This window comes from Calypte anna, chromosome 6 (genome assembly GCF_003957555.1).
Source record: "Calypte anna isolate BGI_N300 chromosome 6, bCalAnn1_v1.p, whole genome shotgun sequence".
NCBI lineage: Eukaryota > Metazoa > Chordata > Aves > Apodiformes > Trochilidae > Calypte > Calypte anna.
This window is the reverse complement of record NC_044252.1, coordinates 27,353,805-27,373,279: the sequence shown is the minus strand read 5'-3', so window position 1 is coordinate 27,373,279 and position 19,475 is coordinate 27,353,805. Positions and strand designations below refer to the sequence as shown.

Here is a 19,475-nt window from a genome sequence, read left to right as displayed (position 1 = left end):
GGCATCTATTCCTGTCCTTAGGTCACTTTCTGGCAGCTGTATCTTCTGCTTGCAAGGGGGAGGGTGGGTGGGAGCTGTGGCCTCCTGTGATGGCAGATGTCAAAGCCCTGCTGGGAGATGCTCACTAAGCACTGGTGACTCATGGCAGGAGAGGGTTTGTAGCTTGACCTCCAGAGTACTGCATAATTGTTCCTAAACCTTCCCTGTCCACACCTCTTAACCCTAAGCTGAAGTTCAGTAAATGTTGGCTTGCTTTGAATTTTCTTCTAAGGAAGGGAGTTGAACTCTGGTCTGTAGACTAGAAGAAGGGGGAGGATACCTTTTTTCCTTTTTTTTTTTTTTAAGGGAGGGGAGGGTATTTTTTTGGTAGGTATTCTGGGGTTATTTGAGCAAATATGCAAATATGCCTGCTGATAATTATATACTGGGATTCCTGAGGAAATTTCTGGTTTGCACATTCCTGCACCAAAATTGCTCAGTGCCTCAGCACTGTTCAGGGTCCCAGGTTATGCTGAAGAGGATGGGTGAGGACTACGTGCAATGCTTGGATAAGAGATTGAGCAAAGTTGTTAGAAAAGATATCCAGCAATCAATAGTGGACTTGCTATAAGCTCTGCCAGCCTATGTGATACATTTTAGGAGACTTTTAAAATCTATTTTCCCCTGCACTATACATAGTCCCATGGTGCAATCATTCTGCTTTTCAGCACTGGGAGCAGAGGCTCAGCCCTGGGGCACAGCTTGAAGAGCCCCTGCTGCAGAGGAAATAGCAAAGAAAAGACTGGGGACTCCAGGGCTGTGTGTCTGTCCTTCTCTCTGACCCTAGAGCTCTTGCTTTTGCTTTCTCAAACATAACTGCTTTCCCCTTCTGTTATGTTTCTATTGTTTGTTGGAGAAATGATGCCTTTAAATCAACAGAGAATGGTGGGAAAATGCTTTGATACGAGGCCCTCAGAGGGCACGTCTACGTGGCTGTGCATGTCCTCTCCTAAGATAACAACCAACACAACCCTCTGTGTATCTGGCAGCTTCCTTTAATTTGTGTCCTGCCTGTGAGGGACAAATCCATCTCCAAATATTTTTGGCAGTTAACCTCCTTTATTTGTGTTGAAGTGGTACAAACTGTGGTGCGTTATTCCAAGGCTGTCATTCACCCTCACTGGGATAGTTACACTCATTAGGACCTTGTATTTTCCCAGTCGTTCCTTTGGGAGCCTGGTATATCCCAGGCTTTCTTTTTCTTCAGGAAAGAGGGTTCCCCTGGCTGCAGGCACTGGGACAGCAGTGTACCTGCTGTGCTGATACTGTTCTGTCCTGCAGTGAGGGATGGAAATGTTCCCCTCAAGATGCAGCCATGCAGAGAATGAATAAGGATGGGACAAGGTCTGCCACAGTGTTTTGACTATAACTGTGCTCCCTAACCCAGGAGCATTGGCAAGGACTTGAGCTGAGGTGCAGGAGCACATAGGATGCCCCCTGGAACTGAATTTATGTAGAGCCATTACTACTAGAGCCAGCAGTTTCTGTCACATTGCTGAGGTTTTTGCATATTTATTTTTCTTGAAAACAGCTGTTCTGTTTGATCAGAAGCCTCTTTGTAGACCCTTCCAGGATATAGCTGTGTGTTACATTAGATAGCAAATGGTTGTAATTTAATTTGGAGGTCAGGTCCACCAGTCCCCTTCCCCCCCAGTGAAGTGTTCTAAGGACTGAGTGATGAAGAGGAGAACATAATTTCCCAAGACTGAAAAAAAAAAAAAATAAAGTCCCAACCTTAGGAGAAAACTGAAGGGAAAAAAAAACCCCACAACCTAAACACAGAAGTAAGGACTGTGGGGAGAGAAGGGAATCAGTGGTGGCAGCTTTAGAGGAAGTTGCATCTCTGTGTCACGCCACGATAGGAATCAACTCTGGGGCTTGGCAGCAAACATGATTTCTGCTTTGTAAGAATTGTTGGAGTTGTTTTCCTCCCTGCTATGAAGGGAGCTTGCTAGGACCTGCTCTTCAGGGTATGTACTTTAGAAAGAGGAGCCTTTAGTTGCTTTCCTGATGTTTTCCTAGCTCGTTTCTGCCCCAGCAGGAGTTACCATGTTGGACAAGTAAAGCACCTGAGTTTGTTGGGCACTCTTATATGGCAAGCTGCAAATGGAAGAGATACCAACTTCTTTCAGATGTCATCCAACAGATTTTTTTGCCAGTGTGAGACCTCCAGTGACTCACCAGTTGCTCTGTCATGGAGAGACTGAGACCCTTTGCAAAGAAAGAAGTCACTGTGTTGCCCCCTAAGTCTCGTGCCAGTACCCTCTATTGCATACAATAAAGCAATATGGCACTGAAATACAAGACTGCTCTGTAAAAACTCCTTACAACACAGTAATTTTAATGTTTCTCTGCTCTCTTCCTTCTTTTTCTTCTTTTTTTTTTTTTCTTTCTTTTCCTTAATTTTTCTTGGATGCTGTTTCCCACCTTCCAGCGAAGGGAAGAGAAGTCTCTTGTTTGCTCAGCTCACTGAAAAAAAGCTTTGTGTGCATTTTCTGCTGCTATTTTGTTAAAGTTCAGAGTTCCTAGGTTAGAGCTGCTGCTTCTCAATATGAGTCTTGTTCAAACTTCTAGAGCAGCCCACGCAAAGCTGCCTGGGTTCATCTGTGGAGTTCACAGCCCACAGCCAGTGAGACACACATTGTTTTGCCCCTCTCCTTCCATGATTCATACTTCGCAACAAAGAGGAGCCTAATGCTCCCAACGTGAGTGTAAAGTCAGGCAGTGCTGGATTTTAGGTACATCAGTAGAAGCAGTCTGGGTGGGTTTTTTTGGTTGTTTTTTTCTTTCTTTCTTCCTTGTGAGGACTCATTATATCTGGGAATCAGACAGTTTTTGTGACCGCGGTCATAGCTGTCTGATACTTGTCTGGCTTCACAGGAAAAGTAAAATAGTTCTCCAATTTTACAGTTCTCTCAGTCTGAGCAATTTTAGTTTGCCTCGGTTTTGTGAATTTTCCCTTTTATTTTGTTCAAATCTAGCAATGATTCTCTGATTGTTCATTGTTAGCTGAAAGGATGGTGTTTTGTTTTGTTTATTTTTTCCCCTCTGATAAACACAGCACTTCTCATTTTGTTGTGGGGAGATTAATTTTTTTTTTCTACAAATATTTATGCAATCTCTTGAAAAAAAAAAAAAAAAAAGGAGTTTCAACTGGTCAGTGCTGGGTTGGGCTTTTTATTCTTTTCCTGTGAAAAGCTAAAAGCAGGAAGGCTGACCAGTCATTGCAGGTGCAAGGCTGGGAATTAAAGCCTGGTTTCTGATGATCAAAATCAAACTGGTAAAGTCTAATCCACTTTTTTTGGCTTCATTCTGCTCATCACTCTGGATGAATGCTGGTGGGGCTTCAGTGTGGTGGGGATGCAGCTCAGGGGAGCAGCCTTTCTGGTGTTCAGCAGAGATGTCACTTGTTGCTGTATTTTGATATACTGATGCTGTATTTTGGTGAGCCCTTTGCCACATCTCCTTCCTTGCCTTATGTTCCTGGTGTTCTCCAAAGCCAGCAGCACCCAGAGCAGGAACAGGAGACCCATAACCAGAACAGAAGGCTGTGCTCTTTGCTTCACTGCTCTTCTGCAAGACCTTGAAGCCATCAGGATGGGGGTCAGTTGGCCAGAAGAAGGATCTGCTTTGCTGTTTTGGAAGGTAGCCCTGAGCTGGGGGTCATCCAGCTGTTACAGCTGTCACCATCCACACATCTGCCTTTCCTCACAGCTGGGGAGAATGGCCTTCTCTAGCTGTCATCATGGGTGACTTTTCCCTCTTGCAAAGCCTGGCTGGGACTCTTAAGACTCCAAATTAGCTGAGGAGGCCTGGGCTGGGTCCCCTGCCCTGCTGACAGCACTCACTATTCAGCAGCCTGAATGCTGCCTCTGTACCCACCCGTCCTCTCTGCATGCCTGGCAGCTGCCCTATTGATTTTATGCAGAGAAGGAAAAAAGAAAGCAGGCCAAGGAAGGAACTGCTTTCTGCTGAAGCAGCCCCTGGGGAATACCAGTGCTGCCAGTTGGAGTTGGTCAGCAGGAAATGGGGTACAAAAAGGCTGCTGTGGGATGTCCTGCATGGAGGGATATGGTGCCTCTCAGGTGCCTCTTTGTTCCTGTTGCCTCTGACACTTACATGAATCAGGGCACTGTTATCAGTTTCATCACCCCTGGACTTTCCAAGGCTTTTGAAGTGAAAAGCTTGGTGTGACACAGAGGCTGCAGGTATTTACCTGGTGCTCGAATCCACACTGTTTGCCAGCAGCTTAACCCAGCCCCTTGTAGCAGGAGTGAAGCCAGAAATACCAAACCCAGCTCCTGCTTTTGGCAGGAGGGTGGGAAATCTCCCAAAAAAAAAATGGTTTGGGAGTGAGACCTGTGGGCTGGGACACAGGGAAACTGGGCTGGAGTCCTGTCTGCTGGGGAATACACACATACCCTTGGATAAATCACTTAATCTCTCTTATGCTTTAGTTTCCTGTTAACAAATGGTACTCCTTATCTTTCACCTCTCATCCCAGCAGAGGAGAGGGTTTGTCTTTTAGTATGTATCTTATTGCAGTTCTTTGTCCATTGGCTGGGGCCCCTTTACCTTGATAGAATAAATAATTAAATTTAGATTAAATGATCTAATATAATCCTGCCCAGTGGTTACTAAAATACTTGAATGAAAGTTCATTCTCAGTCTGTCTTTCCATTTCCTCCCAAGGTTAAGACATGAAGTAATTAGATGTAGACATAGGTTGTTATTGTAGAAAAATGACAAAGATCAGTGGTTATTGGTAGAATGGCCTTTATAATCTAGTTTAATGGTCATTTACCTTTCAGTGACCTTAATGTCAGGCAAAATTGGCAGCTCTTTTGCAAGGAATGTGCTTCCTCAATGGGGGCTTTGCAAGCTGCTGCATTTTTGGCTCAAGCTTCACATGAACTAGGGTTGACAGTACTGCAATGCAAGACAATTTCTGTTTGCATAGAAAGGCCACAGAGTCCTTTCAAGAGAAGCCTCTTTCATTGCTGTCCTGCTGCCATCGAACTCTCACTGAAACAGCTCAGTTGTGTTTCAAGCAGTGCTTTGCTTATTGCTGCAACCAAACCTGGAACCTTCAAACAGAGTCCACTGTGGTCAGAGGGCTGACCAGGAGTGTCTCTAAAAAGGATTGCATTGCCTTGGAGTAAAAGGAGGGAGAACATCACTCATCCTCCACTTCTGTGTCTGTGAGAGGAGCTGGCAGTTCTGGTTGTAACCCCCTGTAAGTCCTTCCCACACCAGTAAAGATGTAGTATTGCTGTACACTGGAAAGTTCTGTCCTTCCCGTAATGATCATCCACTCATTGCAGGCACAAGTCACCCAAGTTTTCTGGTGATTCTGATGTTCCTACACCGCTCTCCATCAAGTGATGCAAAATCACTGGTGACCAATACCTGTGGTCGTGGAGAAGAGCAGCAGCATCTGAGCAGTGTGCTGCACTGTCTAAGGGAATCCAACATGTGTGGCCATGCTTTGTCAAGAGATGGGATAGGTCATGTCCTAGGGCTTGGAAGGACTGGATTCCATTGGAGTATTCACAGTTACCTGGGCTTGGTCTTTTAATTCTTTTAACCTTGTTTTCTGTGAAGATGGCTGAATTTCTCTAAGTGTTATGGAAGTATTTATTGAGATGTTGCCAGAAAGATTACCTGAGTGCCATTTGTGAACTGTATGTTCACAAAGCAGTGCTTGCTACCGGACTTGAGAACAATGTAGCTGTGCAAGGAGGTTTTTCAAAAGCCTCTCTGGGAATTGCCCTATCTTGTGACTCAGGCTTCTGATCTGTCTACTTCATACTGCTGCTCACAGCCTTTTAATTTTGCAAATGAAGTCTGTAACTATTTTGCCCTGCAGAGCAAGCCTAGGAATCATCTCTTTACATGCTCTTATTTCTGAACTGTTAAAATAAGGAGATCAGAACAATACAGCTTGGAGGGAGAGCCATTGGTTTCAGGCTGCTTTGAATAACCACCAACCTGCTTTTGACATGAGCATCTTCACTACATCATCACTACAGCATGAGAGGTCTTTAGCTGAGATCAAGCAGTGTTTTCCAGCCTTCAAAATCCTGAGATGGTTTGACAAATGTGCAAAAAAGTGGTTTTAGTCCTCTTCACCTGTGGGGACCTGCTGTGATTCTTCCTTGCACAGAGGATCTTTTAGATCCTCATTGCATCCGTTCTTGCTTTTCACAGTCATCACTCTGGCAAGCATTAGCTTGTTCCTCTTCTGGTACAAGAGAATGAATAGCCACATTCATTTCAATGACAGATTATTTTTGTAGGTATCAGGTTTGGATTGAGAATGTCCAGCTGAGATCAAAGAGATACTTCACAGAAGCAGAGGATTTAGATGTTGCTTCTTGCTGAAGAAGAGCAAACTTAATCTTTCTCAAGGCTCTGAATTCTGAAGCCATTCAAATCTGGCAGTCTTTCTGATGACCTCTCTGTCCCAGGATCATGTCCTAAATGAGTTGCTTTGAGTCACTAGAAGCCTGAACTCAGCTTTGGTGGGCTGGAAAATGTAACCTACTGTATGGGCTGGGCTATTCATAAGAACTCAGCCCTGTGTGTGTGTGTTAGCTGTGGATGCCTGGGAGAAGAATAAAGTCATTTTCTACAGTTGTGGGGGTGGTGAATGGAACAGAAATTATAGCCCCTTCCCTGCAAACCTGGGATCATGACTTCCATGTGGGCAGCTCCTGGGATCTGACCTGCTTCTGAAGCTTCAAATTAGGTGTTCTTTGTGCTGTGTTTCTTCTGATACCACCCCTGATGCATAAATGTCCTGTCTGCTAGGATGAACTAAGAGGAACATATATTTAGGCCTGACCAGAAGTAACTGACCTCAACTGAAATCTTCCTAAGTGGTCTGCTGAAGCAGAAATGTGAGTTAAGCAAGGCTGTGATTTACCCTGGTGGAGTTACTTAAAACAGGGTCCTTGAAGCCAGAGAGATGCTGGTTATGAGTGTGTTTGACACCAAATGCTCACAGTCTATTGTTTAATATCAGTTTAGTATCATATTGTTGTTACCAAATACTCCCTGCTGCTTCTTGAAGCTGTTGTGTTGTCTGGATGGCTGGGCAAAACTGCAGCTAGCAAAACCATTCGAGTTTTCATAGCACGATAGAGGTGTTTTCTATTCCCTACTCCTCCTAAATCAGACCAGAAGGTAATTAATTGGGTTTGGAGGGTATAAAACAAGGTGTGAAGAACTACTGGTTGATAGTCTTCTCTGGAGCCATTATTGATCTGGAGTCATTTGACTGATTGATCTGGAGTCATTTGACTGTTCTGCAGTCAAGCTAGTGAAGATTAATACAGCTTGAGAGCAGTAGCCTGCTTTTCAATTAATAGCTGGCAACAGAAATCTTTGCAGTGTAATTTGTACTTTATTTATCAATACTCTGACATGTATTAACCTGAGAAAGAGTTGCCTGTTGGCTAAAGACGGGAGTAAGAATGTGGTGGCTTTCTCCTGGTCTTATACAGACATTCTTTGTGACCTTGGAGGTGGTAGCATTTCAGATGTTTTACCCTGTGAAACTAAAATATTAACACCTTTCTGGTTCATCAATGTACTGTGACTCAGGGGCTGTCATGGGAATGCTGTAAGTGAGGGGAATGGGCTGTTGTCCTAGAGAATTTATCCATATATCACATTCCTTGGTGGTGTGCTGGGGAGTGGTGGCAAACCCAAGCTTTGCAGCTCCCCTGCAGCTCCTGAGTGATGGAGTGGGGTAGTGGGGAAGCCTCCAAATGGGAAGAATTTGGAGGAAAAAGGGGAGGAATTTTTGGAAAAAAACAGTTTGTTTTTTTTAATTTTTTTTTTCCTGTGCTTTTCCCACATGCCATTCTTGTGCAGCGCTTCCTCTCTCCATGTATAACCCTGTTATTTCCTCCCTGGAGCAGGGCTTCTGCCACTGCTACTAATTAGTCCCCAATAAACTTTGGTGTGAACAAAACCAAGAGATTAAATGCCTGTTGCTTCAGCTTGAGGCTTCCAGGGGATTGATTTGTCAGTGCAGAGCTGAGTAACACCTCCTCAGAAGGCAAACAAAGCTATTAGCCCAGCTGAGTTTTTTATTGTGGGTGTGCAGGGACATCTGTGGTACGACAGGTTTTCTCCAGGGTCTCTGGGATGCTGCTCAGCCTTGGGTCTTCAGTTCCACATGGTACAGGGAGCTCTGGTCATGACCCAAGCAAGACAGTTTGTGAGGATGTTGAATTATGAATAATGTATGTGGAAGTTTTTTGACTTTCTGAGGCTACGCACCCTAGTATTTTCAAATCAATATAGAGGGAGAAATGAGGAGGCTTGTAGAGGAACCAGAAAACACAGTCTTGGGTAGATCCAAATCTAGATGATGTTGAATGATGTCTTTATTCACCAGCTTAGGACTGAAGATTCATGTGTCAAGATCTTGCTAGTTGCTCCATTGCAATCTTAGAACTAATGCTTGAAACCATTCCATTATAGCAAGAAGAATATTTACATGGGGTTTTATTGATGTGTGAACAGAATAAGGCAAATTGGAGCCTTTTTGGTTTTGGGACCCACTCTCTTTTCAACACCAGCAGGAGAGTTCGAGTTGGAAAACTAAACACAAATTATTCCAGGGCAGAAAAATGCAGAGGATCTTAGAAAGTTCAGAATTAACAAATGTCCTCCTTTGAAATGCCACCCAGCTGCTTTGCCAACAGCTTTCTCTGTTGCTGTTGTAGCTCTCGAGCAGCTGCTGACAGAACTTGAAGATTTTCTGAGGATCCTGGACAAGGAGAACCTGAGCAGCACTGCTGTTGTGAAGAAGAGCTTCCTCTCTGACCTGCTGCGAGTCTACACCAAGTCCAGTGGTATGGGCAAGGAAAACCAAGGAAAGGGTGGTGGGAACTGCTACAGGGTCTTGATACAACATTTTCTACATTTTCTTGGAGGCTGGTGGGAAGGGGAGACATGAAAACTAGGAGAAAATGGAATGGAGGATTTTTTTTAAAATTTTTTTTCTCAGTGACCTCTAATTGTTTATGTAAAACTACAGTGGTTATGTGTCCAGCTTTACAAGCAAAGGATTCCCAAGATTCCTTATACTTTCTGTTTTCCTTATTAAACCTTAAGTTTATTTAATCCACTTTGTAAGATACACAGGATGTTCTGTTTGGCCAAGTTAATGTTTAAGTAGAAATTTTAACTTATGGAATTTCCTGACTATATAAAGCATGTAATTTTTTTGCTTTCTATTATTGCTTGGTGTTTTCTCTGCACATTGTCTCAACCAATAGTCTGTCCCCAGAATGTACTCAGAGAAGACACTTTTTACATCTGTCTCTTTTGGAAAAAATTAGCAACTTGAAAGGAGTGGGTGGGTGAAGAGTTCACTTTTACTTTTGATTGCAGGTGGAGATGAGGAATATATTTATATGAACAAAGTGATCGTCCACAAAAACCAGGATGACCAGGAGAAACAAGACAAAGGTAGGGAGCTGGAGATAATGGTTGTCATGTATCTCGTGGGGTGATGAAGGCACATGTGGGTAGAGCTTTGCTTTACTGGGACTGGTGGAGGCCCCTCTGAAGAATGAGGCAGTGGATGGTGTGGAAGGACACTGCCATTTTCATTACATTCCTTTGGAAATCATGGTCCTTGCCAACACTGTGGGTTTATTCCTGGAAGTAGCACTTTGGAGGGTTTTATTTTGGGATAAAAAATGTTGCCTTCTAAGGCTTGCAGCTCCAGTGCCTGAAATATTTAAGGAAGCCCTCATGTTGCCTTTGGCCATGAAACATGTCAAGTCACCCCTCTGGGACCTTGAAAGCTTGTGGCACCTTTATCCTGATGCTCTGCACTAGCCCAGAGGGTCTGCATTGTCCTGACCTTGCAAGACGAGTTCTCAGGGGTAGCTGCACCCTCTGAATCAGTGCAGGCAGAGCACCTTCCTCTTCCCAGGTATGCAAGAGCTCTGTGGTGTAAAAGCCAAGAAATGAACCCTAGATAAAATAGTAATTTCCAATTTAGTTTTCCCAGGCTTTAAATTTGTCACATGGGAAAGAACCTAATTCTCCAATAGCATCCTTGCTCTTTGAAGCTCATCAGAAAGACCATTTCGATAATTGCAAAGAGTGAGATGATTACTGGCACACATCTCCTTAATGCACACGTGGTCAGAGAGTGACCATAGCCCCCAGTTTCTGATCCAAATAGATGAGACAAGAAGACTCTTGAGTGCAGTCTGCTGTCAATGTGCTGGTCCTGCAGTAGATGGGACAGCTATTGTTTGTTTTGGTTTTGTGGCGGGTTTGTTTGGATTTTTCTGTTTTGTTTTTTAAACTACCTGCAGCTGAATTTAGATTTACTTCAAATACCCTGGAAGACAGGATGTCCCTTCCAGATTACGCGTGCAGCCTCTGTGTGATCTCCAGAGGGGGCCCTCTGGGTGATGCTGTAATGCTCCAGAACAGGATTGCACAGCCTTCCAGTAGCTGCCAGTGGCTGAGCAGTGAGAGGAATATCTCTGTAGAGAAGTTCTCCTCTGGGTGGATAAAATAAGCCTTGCACTGATCCACCGTGCCAAAACGCAGGGGTGAAATTCAGACAATTTATTTTCAGACCTGGTTCTCTTATTTAGGACTTTTCCCTCTCAAGGCCATGGACCTACCCACTCAGACTCTCCCTGTGGGACCTGGAGCTTCTCTGTCTCTCTCTGTCTCTCTCTCTCTCTCTCTCTGTTTTCAGCAGCCTCCCTATTCCAAGTAAAACTTCTGAGTTACTTGGAAATGCTGAAGTCAGTGAGACACATGGATGGGATCTTAGCCATAGATGCAGCTGGGTGTACAGCCCTGGTCCTGCCTCTGAAAGCACGGAGAGGGCTGTGCCTGCCTGGTCAGCAGTGGGACCTAAAGGTTCAGATTTAGCAGAGGGAGAGAGCCTAAGGACCCACTGGGGCCAGGGGTTGTTCCAAAAGTGCCCCCTCCAAACGTTAAAAAATTCTGTTTCTGCAAAAAAGTTGTGTAGGCCAACAATATGATTGGTGGATTGGGTCATCTCTCTCATGAGGAAAGGCTGAGAGAGCTGGAACTCTTTAGCCTGGAGAAGAGGATGCTGAGGAGAGACCTTATCAATGTCTACAAGTGTCAAAAGGGTGGGTGCAAGGAGGAGGGAGCCAGACTCTTCTCAGTAGTTCCCAGTGGCAGATTGAGGGGCAATGGGCCCAAGCTGGAGCATAGGAAGTTTCATTTAAACATAAGAAAATTTTATTTTTATTGTGAAGGTGACAAGGCTCTGAAACAGGCTTGCTGGGGAGGTTGTGGAGTCCCCTCCTCTGGAGGTTTTCAAAACCCTCCTGGATGCAGTCCTGTGTGGTGTGCTGCAGATGATCCTGCTTTAGTGGGAGAATTGGACAAAATGATCTCTAGAGGTTCCTTCCAGCTCTGGTAATTCTGTGATTCATTCACTGCTTCAGTTCCAAGGATCTATGTATCTGTGCTGGACAGTGTGCACTTCTGAGGTGCCTTATTATGGCTTATTATGAATTCAATTATAATTGAACTCACTGCAGTGAGTGAGGAAGGCACCATCAAATGCTCCATGTCATTTATTTGAGAATCATAGCAACTCTCTACCCTGCAAGTCCATGGGACTCTTCAGTGAGCCAAATGCCATCTCCCTCTGGAAGTCAGCATAGAGGGATTGAAGTGCAGGGGACTGGTGGGGTGGGACTGATGGGAAGGGCTCCTTGTGGTGCAGAGTGTTGTCCTCTTAGCCCAAATACCAGGAGTGATTCACTTCAAGAAGGAACAGAGAGCACAGACAAACAACAGTCAGTACAGATGCAAATTTTAGCAGGCCTTGGGCTGGGCTCTTTTCTTCTTCCTTCCCTCTACTAAATTCTCTGACTTCCAGGTTTTGGAGTGACATCTCTTTCAGAAGACATCTACAAAGTGTTAGTAATTGTCTAGGAAAAAAATACTCCTTCCCTCCCAGCTCAATAAGGAAAGTCTGTGATTTGGGGTGCTGACATGTAGGAGAAGAAGGAAGGGGTATGTACAGCACATGCTGCATGGACTTTCCATACAGAAAGTGTATATTAGATGCTTGGCTCCATATGCTGGGCATGGCAACAGCCTCCCTCTGTTGCCTCAGAACAGGGAACTCTGTAACATCTCCCAGGGATCTGGGAAAATCAAAGCTCCACTGCATCCTGCTCTGCTTCCCAGCTGGAGAACATGAGGATGTGTCCATGGAGGCAGGCAGGTTTCCAGCAGGGTGAAGACTGAAGCTGCAGTCTCCATCCCATGTTCCAAGACAGGTGGGAGGAGGAGGAAATTCTGGTATAGAAACCAAGCAGCATTTTCCTGGCATGGTGAGGTTCAGTGGGATGATTGTTAGGTTTGCTGGAGAGTCTAGAACAGATGGTCACCACTTGTGAAGGCTTTGGTAGTGGTTTTTACTACTGCAATTGCTCTTCTGTGGAGCTGAGCTTGGGAGGTTCTGCCTGGCACAGGAGGATGTGAATTGGCCTGTGTTTTTCTCCTCTAAAAAGCATCTCTAAAAAATTCCCTGCCAGGACAGCTGTGAGCATGGAGATAATCCCCTCTTGGGTAGTAACCCACTGGGGCTTTAGGAAATCTCAAACATATTTCTGGTGTTTTCAAAAGCAGCAATGGCCTCAACAGCTGCTGTTGATGGAAGGTGTCTGCCCTGAGAGCACCATCTCTTTGGTCCCTTACAGAAAAGATCAATCTCCAACAGCAGCCAGGGTATATAACTCTGGCAGTATAATCATGGAGTATTTTGGCTGGTGGTTCTCCACCTGATGGGGCTGTGTCTCACCTGCCTCACCTGCTTTATTCTGTTAGAACCTTACAAAATTTGTTTGTGAGGTGCAGAGAGCTGCTTGGGGTCAGAGCCTATTGATCCATGGGTCTCTGTGTCCCCCTGACTCACTGGAGTTACCCAGTACTGATGGGAGCAGTTTGCCACAAGGGATGTGTTTGGAGCTTTTGTGCCATCATGCCAGGAGCTGCCTGCAGCCTGGCAGGGCAAAGCTGTCATCATGGCTTCCAAGCCCCAGACATGAACAAAGAAATGTGGTTCCCAGTTTCTATTTTTAAAGCCCAGAAATATGCAACAAAGTTCCTGTCTATGTTTTCTGAGAGTGGTTTTAACCCTTACTGTGCACTGTGCAATGCCTTGGTAGCTTCCATATGGCTGGAGCATCAGCAGGTGACAAAGGTAGTTAGAGCTTGCTGCAGATTTTCAGCCCAATTCACTTTTAATTTCCTGGCCTTGCAGTCATTTCTTACACAGTACAGGGCAAGAGACACCCTGTAAAAGGGGACTTTCCCTCTACGGAGTATAATGCCTTCAAAGTACTGAATTTTTCAGCTATTTGGTGTCTTGCTCCCACTTGTTCCTGAGCATTGCTCCATTGCACTCAGAGGTCATGGGATTTGGGCACTTGTTTGAGGCCACCCAGGAGTTATGTGGTGGAGGAAGGGGGACTCAACACAAGTTTTCTGAGCTGTCAACATACCCTCCAGCTATTGAATCACTCTGCATTCAGCTGCTTGGAAAAATCTGACTTTCCCAAAGCAGATGCAGATAGCCTGGAGCAGTCCTGCTCCCATGTGCTCTTTCATGTGTTTGGCCTGGGCTGCTTCAAGAGCAACTCTTGAATGGAAAGCAATGCAATTCCTGTTCTCAGGGAGCAGGGTGGCATTGGCTCCAGTTTCCTGGAAAGGCAGCAGAGGTGAAGACATCCTCCCCCACAGCAAGGACTGTGGATTTCCAGATGCTGTGTAGTGCCTTCTTTAAAGACCCTTTAACATTTCACATGTGGGTCTGAGCTTCACAGTTTTCCCTCCAGAAGGAAAAACATGCCCCCAAATCAGAGGCCACTTCTTCTGCTGTGTCTCCAGGTGCCACATTCTTGGGTATGGCCTGACACAGCACGGTGACCCTGCAGAGCTGCCTGCAATTGTCACCCTGCTTCCTACCGAAGCAGCATCTCCTTGCCCTGCGCATCCCCGCAGTGCATCACTGGGCAGGCAGCGCTCTGCTGGGCACTGCCCCACTCCATCCATCTGCTCTCTTTCTGCCTTGCAGGGCTGGACCGGAGAAACTCCTTAACCAATGGAGACTCGGGATTGCATTCGTCCCCTCCTCAGAAGAGCCTGCCGGACCTCCCCCCTCCAAAGGTACGTTCTGCAGATCCTCGGCTTTTCACCCACTGGCATCTCAACCCCGCCGGGCTGCTCTTCTGCCGTGACAAGGATAAACAGAGAGACCTCTGCCCGTGTATTTTACTGAGACAAATAGTCCCAGTGAGCTTTAGTTAAAAAATAATAATATAATAATAAAAAAATTTCCCAAGGGGCTCCCTGTTTTCTGGGCTCCCAGCTATACATTTGGTCTTTATGCAGGCTAGAGGTCAGTGTGTGGCTGGTGGGCATCCAGAAACCCCTGTGCTCCCAAAGCTGATGCACAGGGGGAACAAGCAACTGGGAGAGCCTTGGAGCTTCCCAGGCTCACAAAACAGGCTGTGTTCCCTGCCAGGGAAACCCTCACCCATCAAACAGCAAGCCAGGCTCAAAGGATGAAGACAATCAAGATTTTCCAAAGAAATAAAGGTGAGGTTGGCTCCCAACTGTTGCTTGGAGATCTCCAAGCTATGCAGCAGCTGTGGCTGGGCTACTGGAATGAATCAGAGAACCCAAAAATCCTTCAGCTGCCAGGTGGTGGGGCGATCCCTGGGTAGTGCCAGGATCTTCCATGGGCAAGAAAAGATCAGGTTTGCTTCCAGCTGTAGTGCCTGGTGCTGTCTGTGCATTGGGCAAACGTGCATGATGCTGGTTGTACAAGTCACCAGCACTGTAGATGTTTCCACATGGCAGCTCTAAGTCTGGTCAGAGTCCAGTTAGAAATCCAGCCAGAGTCCAGTTCAACACCATCAGCTGCCAATGGGATTTTGGCTCTGTGCCAGCAAGGCAGCCCAGCTGTCCTCAAGAGACATGGGTGATCCTCAAGCCCCTGAATGTTGCTGTTCAATAGATCCAACAGGGGAATCACTGAGATGTCAGGATGTGGGAGGAAAGGAGAGCAGGGAATGTGCATGGGGAGGAGAGGGAAGCATGGGGGAGGACAGGCTGGTGCTTCCATCAACTGTAGTGGCCCCAGGACTTCTGCCCAGGGGACTGTGTGGTCTTGCTGGAGGAGCTGGGAAAACAAGGGATTTGGATGGGATGTGGATGGCAAAGCTTTGGACACAGTGCAGTTGGCTGCTGAGAGCTTCTCCAGCCACAGGGGAGCTCTGCCCACACAGCCAGCCCAGGATAGTCGGCTGGGAGCAGTGACCAGAGCAGGAATCACTGTTTGATTTTGGGTCTCTCAAAGCCTAAGTGAGTGGTGGCTGTGGCAGGGAGGTGGGAAGGAGGCTCAGGTGGTTCAGTGGAATGGAGGCATCATCAGAGCAGCAGCCAGGTGTCCCTAAAACATCTCTCAAGCCTGTGCTTCGTGTAGCCCAGCTTTCTAATTGGGTCATCTGGAAATTAAATGAGGGAATTAGAAGAATAACAAGTCTTGGATATTAGTTGAGAAGGGTACCTAAGCCATCCACCTTCTCCTGGGCCTGTGCTGGCAACTCCTTTCTCCTACCTGCTTACCACTGAAGTTAACCTCCTTTGGATAAAGCAATTGAGTGCCTCCTCACTGTGAGCATCTGGGTGTCAGTGAGCTGCTGGCAGCAAAGGTATCTGAGCATACCTGAAGGAATGGGGCTGGAGAGAGCTTGTGTGGTCCCATTTAGTGTATGGAAAATGCTGTGGTGGGGAAATCAATCTTTCCTGTCCATGTTTGATGCTCCTCATGTAGACAACAGCTCTGGCCACCTGGGTGATGGAGAAAGAGCCCAACTCCTTACACAGAACTGCAGAGTTTAAGAGAGGAGATTAGGAAAGGACCTCAGAAAGAATCTATTTTAGCTCTGTGGAGTTTTCTGTGGTTTGGTGATGTTAAGGCACCCTGTGGTGTTCCTTCACACTTACCTTTTGTGGCACAGGAGAAATTTGGTGATAGAGCTCTGCACAGCAAATTGTCCCTGGTACTTACTGACACCAGCAGTCAATGGGCAACCCAACAGGAGGAGCCCAGCTGGATCCCACTAATGTCTTTGGATTTGTCCCAAAGGAAGCTTTAAACAATGGGTCCCATGGGCTGTGGCTCAGACATCAGTGACCTTTCTGCATCACTTCTGCAGCCATCCACTGAGAACGTAACGTGGTGCGGGTGCCCAAAATGGTTTTATTTGTGTGGTTTGTTGTGCCATATCTCAACAAACAAATGTTCTGTGAGGACCAGCCTGGGTTAGATAACACATCACATACTTTTTGACCTAAGCTAGAGACAAAGCAACTCCATGCCTTTTGGGAAAGAGAAGAGGGAAAAAAAAAACTTCTGGGGCAGCTGAGGTGCAGTCCCACCTAGTCCCTGTTGGCTTCCATTGTATGTTGGAAACAAAACAGAGCAGCCCCTTCCCCCCCACCTCCTTCCTTGACACTTGTGGGATGGTGTCAAATAAACCCACAGCATTTCTTTGTGTAGGCAATTTGTTTATGGTCGTAGCACAATGGGAGCTGGCTACATGCAGGAGGCCACCACAGTTGGCAGCTGCAGACACATTTGCTGTCCAGAGAAGGGATTAAGAAAAGCTCTGGAGTGCCTGTATTTTGACTTTTTTCTTTAATGCATTAGGAAAAGTTCTTAAAAGGTTTAAGAGTTTGGAGGCATTTTCCTACAGTGTGCCCTATGTAGCTCTGGAGGGCAAACTCAGAGTTTGCTCATGGCATCTGGCAGACTCAGGCAGTGAGGAGTTTTCATCCAAGGCACCTGAGAATCTTGTGAGGTTCCAGACATCAGAAGTGGTGGTGGAAACACCCAGGGCAGCATGGAGAGCTTTGAACCTGCATTTGATGATGCTGGTATGGCCTGCAAAGGGCCTGCCCCTTCCCTTAAGGCTGCTAGGAGCAGTCAAAGGGATTGGTGTGAAGGATCATGCATGATCCATGACCTTCAACACTGCTGTATCTGCAGAGAGAAAGAGATCTGCTCTTCTGCCTGGCCTCCTGGGAGGAGTGGGGCTTTAGCTTTGCACACACTGCCCATCCTATCCAGGATTTGCACAGGGCTCTGTCAGAAGTCAGGTGGAGCTCTGTGAGCCAGAGCATCCCATGGTCAGATGGCTGGGAGTGGTTTGACCTGGGTGAGGAGAGGGGATGCAACTGTGGGGTCATGCTGGGGGATGGGATGCCACTTATTTTGGGAAGAGCACAAACTGCACTTGCCTTACTGTGTCCCTGCCTCTGCTATGTCACATTCAACAGCCATGTGAATTGCTTGAAAATTTATAAGTTTGTTTCTTAGCTTCCCTTTGTTTTGTTTTTTTTTTTCATTCCTCCTGTGTTGGTATTTTTCAAGGATCAAGGCACTGTTTTTCCTGCCAGCCCTTGCTTGTGTTTAGGGAGGGGTTTGGCAGGCACCACAGGGATTTTCCAGCACTTGGACTCTTTTCAAAGGCTTATTTTCCATTAGTGTTCTTTATCCATTTCCTTAATTTTTTTTTCTCAGAGCACAATTAAAGATTCCTGATGTAGTTCCTAGAGCAGAGATTTTTAGCTGTAGGTTCACTGTCAGTCAGAGACTTGGAGACACCACCAGTGACCTCTCAGACTATGCTGTTCAGGCTAAATCCAGGGCTGCACCAAATATCCTTCCTTCTGGTTCCCTGTCAAGGTGATCAATAGCACAGAGGAACATCCCCAGTTATGATGAGCAGATATGGGGGGGGTTGCTGTTGCAGGCAGAAGTCCCAGTTCATGGTAAGGCCAGTGGGCTGCAACTGCTGCTTCTGAGGAAACCTGAGTTGATCCTCCCAGGGCTTTCAGCAGGATTAAAGAAAATAACATTTATGATGCAACTATGCAGTAATTCCAAAGAAATTGAAACACTTGAGCTCAGCAGTCTCTTTCTTCCTTTGTCATCTCAAGCAGCTTATGAAAATCCTGGTGCACACATCTAAAAGATCTGATCCACTGGGATGTAATTTAGAGCTAAAAAAAAGAGTCATAGAATGGTTTGGGTTGGAAGAAACCATGAAGATCATCTAGTTCCAACTCCCACCTCATTGTTTTCAGGTATCTGTTTTTACTTTAAATCATGCTTCTTTTGTTTATTTATTCTGCAGATTCCTGAAACGAAACAACCTCCAGTCCCCAAGATTGAATCCCCAGAGGGATATTACGAAGAGGCTGAGCCCTATGATGTCTCTGTTAATGGTATATCACAGCTAGCTCTTGAGGGGGATCATGGGGGAGATGGAGGACTTGAGAACAAGTAGCCAAAAGTGTTGGCTTTTCTTAAAGCTTGTGTGTCAAAATTGTTTTCTTGTGCTGGTCATTACAGATCTAATGCTAGCTGGAAAGAAAAGCCTACTAAATGGCACAATTTTTTAACTTTCCTGTAGAAATAAGTCGTATGCCTGGGTTAATATGACTAAAATATTGTAAGACATGTGGGTTTTCTTTGTTTTGATGGTTTTCTGGCAGATAGGTCATAGCCAAATACAGGTTTCTGCTGAGGAGTGGTGAAGCTGTGGTGGCTTGCATGCATGTCCTAGTGCCTTAGTTGTCCCTTTGGGGCTCAAAATCCCTGACTCTTGGTCTGTTAGCCCTGATAACCATTTTTATAAAGGGCTATCTTTGTCTCTTGTAGAAGTTTAGCCCTCTGTAAACTTGACTAGGAAGCCACCCTTTATGTGAGGGGGTAGTGTGTGGGTTCCCTCTTCACACACTGTCTTGCTTCTTGGGTCAGCACTTACCAACAATGTCCTCAGCAGTGCCACCAAGACCTGTCACTTGTGGGTTCCCCATCCCTTTGGGAGGAGACTAGCAGCTCCTAGATGCTCATTTTTAACATTCATTCATGTATCTTCCCTTCTGCTTCTTTCATGAGAGATTTTTCTCCTCCTGATCTAGTAGCAGAGCTGATCTTGTCATCACTTGGTAGAGCATTTAAGCCAGAGACAGATTGCATCTTGGTGCTGCAGAGACAGATCTCTGCTCATCAGCCAGGACAGCAGCAGGATGGGGTGTGACTGCAAAAGTGTGGGGGGCAGAGCTGAGGGGGACAGCCAAGGGAAGCAGAGAAATAAGTTTGGGGTAAAAGATTGGATCTAAAGCCTTTGCTGCTGAATCTGCGCTGCTCACCAGAGAAGCTGAGTCCTCCCCAGCCAGGGAGGAGCTGCAGGCTCATCCCAGCTGGATTAGAACATGCCGTTCGGTGTAGAGGAGAGGCCTCCTCTGCTCTGCCACATGCAGTTAGGTGCCAATTTGATTTTGCCAAAACACTCTGGGTTGTTTGGCTGAGGGCA

The 19,475-nt window shown here is 46.0% G+C and overlaps 1 protein-coding gene across 1 annotated transcript in view; it reads left to right on the top strand.

Annotated features, from left to right (window-relative positions):
• The window catches only part of AFAP1L2 (actin filament associated protein 1 like 2), a 68,062-nt gene that overhangs the window by 32,612 nt on the left and 15,975 nt on the right, over positions 1–19,475 (top strand). Inside the window, exons 2-5 of the mRNA XM_030453485.1 lie at positions 8,781–8,909; positions 9,451–9,528; positions 14,159–14,250; positions 18,291–18,381. Of these exons, the coding sequence (XP_030309345.1) occupies positions 8,781–8,909; positions 9,451–9,528; positions 14,159–14,250; positions 18,291–18,381 (390 nt within the window). The remainder of the gene's footprint in view (positions 1–8,780; positions 8,910–9,450; positions 9,529–14,158; positions 14,251–18,290; positions 18,382–19,475) is intronic.